The sequence below is a fragment of the Monoraphidium neglectum genome, assembly GCF_000611645.1.
Source record: "Monoraphidium neglectum strain SAG 48.87 unplaced genomic scaffold scaffold01885, whole genome shotgun sequence".
Classification (NCBI taxonomy): Eukaryota; Viridiplantae; Chlorophyta; class Chlorophyceae; order Sphaeropleales; family Selenastraceae; genus Monoraphidium; species Monoraphidium neglectum.
Genome location: NW_014011743.1, coordinates 1 through 7362, shown reverse-complemented (window position 1 = coordinate 7362; position 7362 = coordinate 1). Strand labels below are relative to the sequence as shown.

Sequence of the window (7362 nt, the reverse complement as noted above, 5' to 3'; positions counted from 1 at the left end):
CTTCAGTCCGGTGGACGGGCCGCCGCGCCCGCAGGCGGCTGCGCCCGCGGCAGCGCAGGCGCTGAGCAGCGTAATCGGGGGGTCGTCCGGCCCCGGCTCGCCAGTGCCTGTGGGCACCTTTTTGAGGCACGGCGCCCGCCTAGTAGAAGATAAGGCGGGCGCGCGGCGCCAGCAGGGTGCACCGTCAGGCCTGGCCGCGGGCGGAGTGGTGGCAGCTGCGAGCGGCGCACAGGCGATGGCGGCCGCGGTGGTGGGGCCAGGGCAGCTGTGCGGCGTCGGGGCCGAGGCTGTGGGAGTGGGGGAAGCGGACGTACTGGCGGCGCTCGATCCCGGGTCCCCGGCTCCCGAGGACGTGCAAGGGGCGCTGCAGGCCGCGGCGGACTTTGCATGGCCCGGGGAGGAGTGATGGCTGCTTGTAACGCATCTGCGCCTGTGGTGGCGCAGCAAAATGCGCCTGTTGGTGCGGTGGGCCAGCGGTGAGGTACTCGCGTGCTGCGTGCGCTGAGCTTTTTGGACGGGCGCCTGCCGCCACCTGCAATGATGAAGCGTTGTAAGTTTGGTGCGTTCAGTACGGTTACTCATGCATCACATGCTTATGTGCATCAATTTACCTGAATCCATGCTCATGCTCAGCGATTCAAGAGCTGCCGGCTGGTCTATAAGTCCTCGCAAATCATCGCGATCGACGGTCACACGTGGGGGTTGGTTTAAGCGCAGCAGGCTGCGCGCTGGATCCGGGTGAGCGCCAGAGCACAAACACGGAGCGGCTGCACGAGCACAGCACGCCCGCCGCACGTGATGCGCCCAAAATGCGACCCCATTGACTGCCCTCGGAACGTGCTCGGCACCTGCATTCACTCAGGATGATAGGCATATCAGAACAGCAGCAGCCGCGGCCCGACGAGCCGGGGGCGGCCAGGGGCGCCCACCCCGCCCATGCTGCACTCGAGGCGACTGCGCTGCTCAGCACCACGATGGACGAAGATGCAGCGGCGGCGGCGGCGGCCAGCAGCAGTGGGCGGCCCTGGGGCGTGCCCGCACCACACACCGCGGCGTACCGGCTGCTGGGCCATGTGAATGAATCGGTAAGGGAAGCGGCGGTCGCAGTACGGGACGGTTGAATAGCTTGCACCGCTCAAAGCGGCTGAGCTGGCATGTGGTTTCCTCACAACTACGAGCAGGGTGGGCCAGCTGTCAATAGCGTGATGCAACCTTGCCTCCTGACCGCCCTCATCCCTCGATAATGCGGATGGCTACCCACCGCCAATCTACGCACGCAGACAAAGTGGGTCGTGGCTGGCGTCGTGTTCGTGGTGCTGCTGGCGGCCCACAACGAGTGGGCGGCGTGGTCGGTCGTGGGCGCGGTGACGTCATCGTTCCTGTGCAAGGTGCGCCACTGGGCGGGCCCCAGTGTCACGGCACCGTTGATGAATCAGCACATTTCCCAGCGGCTTGGTGTTGATGACAAAATACGCGCTCGGCCCCGACGCCCTCGCTGCGCCATCGCATGGCTCGTCCCACGCGGCGCTGCGGCCGCTCGCCGCCGTGCTGCCGTCAGGTGTTGAAACATGTCATCAACGAGCAGCGGCCTGCCAGCGCGCGGAAGAAGGACCCTGGGATGCCCTCCTCTCACAGCAACAGTGAGCGGGCCAGCTGCCGGATTCGCACCGGCGGGGGCAAGAGGGCGTCAGTGGGGGGGGCGGTGAGGTGGGGCCAGCCGGAGCCCGGCACATGTTGGCGCGCTGCAGCTGCTCATATATGACAAAACAACTTGCAACAACCTTTGGCAGGAGCGCAGCCCTGCTGTGACGCTGCCTTGGGCCCTGCCTTGATGCATTCACATGAACGCACCATCACACAATCCCGCCAGTTTGACGCGCCTCAACGTGCGCACTGTCGCCTGGCGCAGGCCTCAATTTCCTTTCCGTCACCGCCGCCATGTCGCTCCTGCACTTTGGGGGCCGCCAGCCAGCCGCAGCACCGCTCGCCGCGGCGACAATTGCTGTGGGGTTGTTCTTGGTGCGTGCTCTGAGAACGGCCGGCAGAAGCTCTGTCCCTCAATGCATGGGCACATTCCCTGACTGCACTTGGAAGATGTCTTGCCTTGTCATCATAATCACCATCATCCATGTCCATGCACCGCTGCAGCACCCCGCTTTCACGCGACGCCCGCTTGCCCCCCCAGACGTGGCTGCGTGTCGCCCTGGGCTATCACACATGGCCCCAGGTCGTGGCGGGCGGCCTGCTGGGCGCGTCCACGGCGGCCGCCTGGTTCGCCTGGGGCACCGCTTACGCGGTGCCAGCGCTGCGCTCCTGGCCGCCGGGGGTGCCCCTACTGTACGCCGCCACCGCCGTCGGGATGGCGTTGTTTGCGGTGAGGAACGTGCTGGTCTGGCACCAGGAGCGGCGCGAGCGGCGGGCGGGCGGGAAGGCGCGCGGCAGCGATGACTCGGGTGGCGAGTGGCGCGGCGCTCAGCCGCAGGCCGCTGGCTGACGCTCTGCGCGAGATGGCTGTAGCTCGGTACGTCACCTTCTAATTCTTGGCGCATGGCGCTGTCCGTGCTCGTTTCATGTAATCTAGTATTCAAAGACAAGGCTGAAGGCCAGCTCTGTCATGGGCACTGGCTTTTCTCCCTTTCAATTTTTTGGATGTGGCCCCGATGTGCACCTTCCATAAGCCATTCGCTCCATGCTACTCGATTGCATTTGTGCTCAATGTAACGGTTGCCTCCACCTTGCTGGGGCCATTGGCTTGCTTCAAAACAGCCCCAGCATGCATCACTGCAAGCCACCGTCGTCAACGCAGGTGTGCAGCTAGGCGTTCCTAGCTTGGAGCACGAGCACCCTGCCTGCGTGACGAGATTGACCCAAACGCAACGCCACTCTGGAGCCGCAGCTGCAGCACGGTCCCACGACAAGCAACAATGGTCGGCGTTCACTGCAAGGGCGGGCGAGCGTGGCGGCCTCACACAGCAGCACACGCCTGTTTCGCCGCCCGCTTATTGGCTGCATACATCCCGCGTTTGTTACACTTGACTGAATTCCGGAAAGCTGGCACAGCCTGCTAGGACGGTTGTTGCCGTGAGGCGGCAGAGTCGGCTCACTGCGGGTGGTCTCTTGAGCCACCGCCCAAAGCCACGTCCGGCGGCACACGCGCGAGCGGGTGGGCGGCGTGGCACACGAACTCCCCATAACATGCCCAGCTCAGCACAGCCCAGCTTCGAGGCAAGCTGGGTGGCTGGAGCGGCCAATCGCCGGCCTGATGAGAGACTGACACACCGTGTCTCCTACCAAACTGCAGGCACTACTATTGTTCTACCCTGTCGCACAGCCATGTGCCGCGCCAGTCCCACCGCCATCTGATACATGCGCGTGACAGGATCAGCGCCTGTTGGGCCTTCAAGTGCGTGCAGCAAGCCTTGCGGCGGCGCCAAGTGGCGCGCCAAAAGCCCAGCCATGTGGCCACGGCGCCAGCAGCACTGGTGTACTGCGCTCATTTGAATGCACGCATGTCCAGAATACGCGTATTCAAAGTGAGCAGGGGGGCTTGAATCTCAGGATCATTGGCCAGCGAGGCGGGGTTTTGTGATGTTCTGCTTAGCCGCTGGGTCGCAGGCGGCAGCGAAGCAGCATGTTGCGGGATTCGGGGTTCAGCCTGATGGGGTCGACAGCCGAGCATATGCGGGGAAAATACTGTAATCGAATGCGTTGCTACACTGCGGTGTGTGTTCTGCAAGGAGCCGCAGGTCCCCTGAACAAGGGGGCTACTGGGCTTCAAGTCGCCCTGAGGCTCTTGCCGCGGTCCGGCAAACCAGCGGAAAAAGAATAAGAATAGGCATATCAGATCCGCGCGCCACCACCAACAGGCGATGGGGCATTCTTGTTCCCAGCGGCGGCGCCGATTGCGGTCCACACCCTGACCGTGTGCGGCCGCCTGGCTGCTTCACGCCCACCATGCGTGGCGCCGGCGGGTCTCGCCCCAAAACAGTGGCAAGAAAAAGCCCATCGAGGGCGGCCACGTGCCTCCATACACACGCATTCCCCGTCAAGTGCGTCCACAAGCGCCGTGCGCGCCTGCCCAGCATTGAGGGCGGCCGCGCGCACTGTCTCCCACCTGCAAAAGAGTGTCGGCGCGCGTCCGGAGACGAGGCGCCGGTGTGGGCTTGGCACGCTGGCACGTGCTGAGTTGGGGGATGGGTGCATTTTATGTAGCTCAGTGCGGTCGAAAGAATGAACGGCCCCAGAGGTCGGCCGCGGGATGCGTTGGGTGCGCCGGCCGGTCCCACGCCGCTGCAGGGGCGCGGCTTGGGGCGTTGGGGCTCTGGGGGCTTGCGTATTTGGGGGGAGACCCCCTAGGTGGCTTGGAGGATGCACCCGTGCCTGAGCCAATTGATTTGGCTTGATTTGGTGCACCGTTGGAAGCTGTGCCGAGCAGCCGAAAGAAATAGACCGCCTGGTGCAAATGCGGTGCCTTTTTCCGTATCCATGCGCGCACGCCAGCCCTCTGCAAAGAAAGGGGCAGAAGGCTGGCCAAGAGAGCAAATGCAGGGCCCCAAAACGGTCACGCCCGAAAGGGTCGATGCACCGCATGTCCGCCGGCGCAAGCAGAGGCGCGCCCGCAATTGTGGCGCTCTTCCTCCCTGCATGCGCCGGGCGGCATGCGCACCATCGCAGCGCGCTGGGCAAGTCGGGACCCTTTGCGGACGAAATCACGTACGCAAGGTTTGATGTGTTGGTTGGGAAGGGATAAGGTATGATAAGATAAGTAAGGTACTAAGAGGGAAGTCGGAAGCAGGGCACATCGGATGTTGTGGCGTTGAAAGGTTGCCCCATCGCCCCACGACACCTGCTGATTCCACGAGCAGCGCAGGCCGCACAAAACCACAGTCAGCCACGCCGGCCGCGTGGTATGCAAGGCGTGTGTGCGTGCACCGCAGCAGCGCCCTGCGCCGGCAGGAAGCCGGGGCGTTCGCTGCGGGTCAAGGGTGCTGGCTCAGCTGAATCGGCTCCCGGGACCAACGCTGTCGGCAGGGGCGGCTCAGAAGAGCCACGACGGCAGGCTCCCAGGCAGATTGGCACATGAGTCTGCGCTGGCGGGGCCGGCGGGCGCAAAGTTGGAGGGCGCCGCCGCTCGCCAAACACGCTCCGCCGCCGGGCCGTGTGGCAGGCCACCGCTGCGGTGCGCGCCTGCAAACGAGGGTTTCGGCGCCGGCTCCCAGCCGCCGTTGCCGGCGACAAGCGTGTTGCCATCCGTAGGTGCAGCTGCGCCGCTGGCAGCGAGGCCATTCCACCACTGCGCCAGCGGCGCAGGCACGTGTGCGTGTGCGTGTTGCGGGAGGCACTGCCGCGCGCGCGGCTGCGACGCATTCGCGTGGAAGCTGCTGGCGGCGGCAGCAGCGGCGGCGGCGGCGGCGGCGACGGCAGCGGCGGGGCCCGCGCCCTGGGTGCCCGGCCAGCCGCCGCCCGCAGCGCCATGGGGCAGGGCGGCGGCAGAAAGCTCGCAGTCTGTCGCCGCATCGGGTGCGGCGGGCCGGGCGTGTTCGCTGCAGGGCGGGGCTGTGCCGGCCCAGGCGGCCGCGTACGCCATGACCTGGTCGCCGCGGCGGAACGCGGCCGCGCTGTGTTGCACAGGTTGGGGGGGGGGGCGAGGGGGGCAGAGGAGGGCGTCAAGCATAGGGGACGGGGCCGTTTGGCAGAGGCTCGTGCTTGCATGCCCAGTCTGAGCATGCAACTGCTAGACAGTTGCGCCGCCAGCAGGCCTCCCCCATGCAGGCCTGTCAGGCGCGTGCGTGACGGGCCAGCGTGCCGCGCAAGCCTGTCAGTCATTTGAGGTGACGTGCGGATTTGGATGCGTTTAGGGCTTCCTCAAACGCAGGCTCTGCTCAAAGGGCCACCCACCTCTCGTGCGCGTGCTGCCCGGCCTCCGCCCTGCTGCGGGGCCCCAAAGGAGACGCGCTGGTGACGTCACTGGTCGTCCCACCTAGCAGGGCGGCCTGCAAGGGCAGGTCGGGGGGCCCGGCGAGGGGTGACGGGGCAAAGCACAGCAAATTAGTATTAGCGCCGGAGGAGGATGTCGCGCAGGCGACGAGGCGGGGCGCACACGTGGCTCACGGCAGGGCAGCGACGCCGCTACACAGACCATTCTACCGTCAGCTCAGCCCAGCCCAGCCCACCCAGGCCCCGCCCCGCCCCGCCCGGCGCTGCCAAGCGGGCGCCCCACCTCGCCGGCGCCTCGGGGCCCGCCCCGCCGCGCGGGCGCGCCGCCGCCGGCGCTGCTGAACCCCGCGCGGGCGGGCTCGTAGGTCCGCACGTAGATGCGCTGCCGCGCGCCGTGGTCCCCCCACTGGACCTCGCGCCCGTGCAGGCCCGCGACGGCGGCGGCGGCCGCCTCGGGGGTCGCCATGACCGCGGCGCCGTACCCCTTCTTGAGCAGGGCCCTGCGCGGCAGGATGGCGGGCGGGGCAAGGTGGGCGGGCCGAAGCGCACGCGGGTTAATTGGCAGGCAGCTGAGCGCTTGCGGGGGCGCTGAGCTTGGGACGACGGAGACGTGCAGGGGTGACGCCGGCTGCGGACCGCAGGCAGGTGCACACGCGGTCGCACGTGCGGTTCAAAGTATGCGGCAGCGCACGCCTTCCCTATTTACCGGGCGTGCGCGGCGCGCGCCCTTGCACCGGCGCGCCGATGCTGCGGGCTGGCTCGGGTTGCAGCACGCGCCCCGGCGCCACAAGTACAGTGCGCAGCGCGTGCCCGCCATGCGCACCCCCTTCTCCACCCGCGCACCCGCTGTCGTCGCGGTAGAGGCGGATTATCTCGACCCGGCCGAAGCGGCCCAGCAGCGCCGCGACTTCCGCCTCCCCCTGGTTGGGCGGCACGCTGTTGAAGAAGACCTGCGCGCACACGCATGCATAATTGTACGGGGCTCAGGACGGCATGAGGGGTTTCCAGCCGGGGAGCGGCCCGCATTCGCCCCGCGGCGCGCAGGGCGCATCCCCCCCCCTTGCCGCGGGGCAAGCAGCCTCCGGAAGTGGAACGAGCGGCGGCGGGACGCCCGGGCCCAGGGCGGACGCGGGCGCGGGGGCGCGGGCGGCGGCCGGCCGGCGGCCGGCAGGCGCATTGGCATGCGCATGCCCGCGGGTGTCGGGGGCTCACCGCGCGGTCGGCGTGGTTCTTGAAAACCTGGTTTGTCGCAGGCGGGAGCGGAGCGGGCGGTTGCAAGCGGTCAACTCAAGAGGTTTGTGGGTTGCAGATCAACACCTCTAGAGCCGGCCGGGCACCCGCATACTCGGCGGGGTTGGTGAGGCTCACCTTACTAGAGGAGCACCCGACCACCTTGTATGACGGGCCGCGAGGCGCGGCCACGGC

The 7362-nt window shown here is 67.2% G+C and overlaps 3 protein-coding genes across 3 annotated transcripts; 2 read left to right on the top strand and 1 right to left on the bottom strand.

The window, feature by feature from the left end:
• Nucleotides 1-34: 34 nt before the first annotated feature.
• Nucleotides 35-406, top strand: MNEG_9296 (hypothetical protein; the record flags this gene model as incomplete). Its single annotated transcript, XM_014042234.1, has 1 exon — nt 35-406. A coding segment is annotated over one exon (372 nt), but the record flags the coding sequence as incomplete, so codon positions are not given.
• Nucleotides 407-863: 457 nt separating this feature from the next.
• On the top strand, nt 864-2494 carry MNEG_9295 (hypothetical protein; the record flags this gene model as incomplete). Its single annotated transcript, XM_014042233.1, has 5 exons — nt 864-1085; nt 1281-1388; nt 1559-1640; nt 1910-2004; nt 2186-2494. 5 exons carry the CDS (start codon nt 864-866, stop codon nt 2492-2494), a joined length of 816 nt encoding a protein of 271 aa, XP_013897687.1.
• Nucleotides 2495-5038: 2544 nt separating this feature from the next.
• Nucleotides 5039-7280, bottom strand: MNEG_9294 (hypothetical protein; the record flags this gene model as incomplete). Its single annotated transcript, XM_014042232.1, has 6 exons — nt 5039-5618; nt 5899-5993; nt 6221-6437; nt 6781-6887; nt 7150-7176; nt 7275-7280. 6 exons carry the CDS (start codon nt 7278-7280, stop codon nt 5039-5041), a joined length of 1032 nt encoding a protein of 343 aa, XP_013897686.1.
• Nucleotides 7281-7362: the final 82 nt, after the last annotated feature.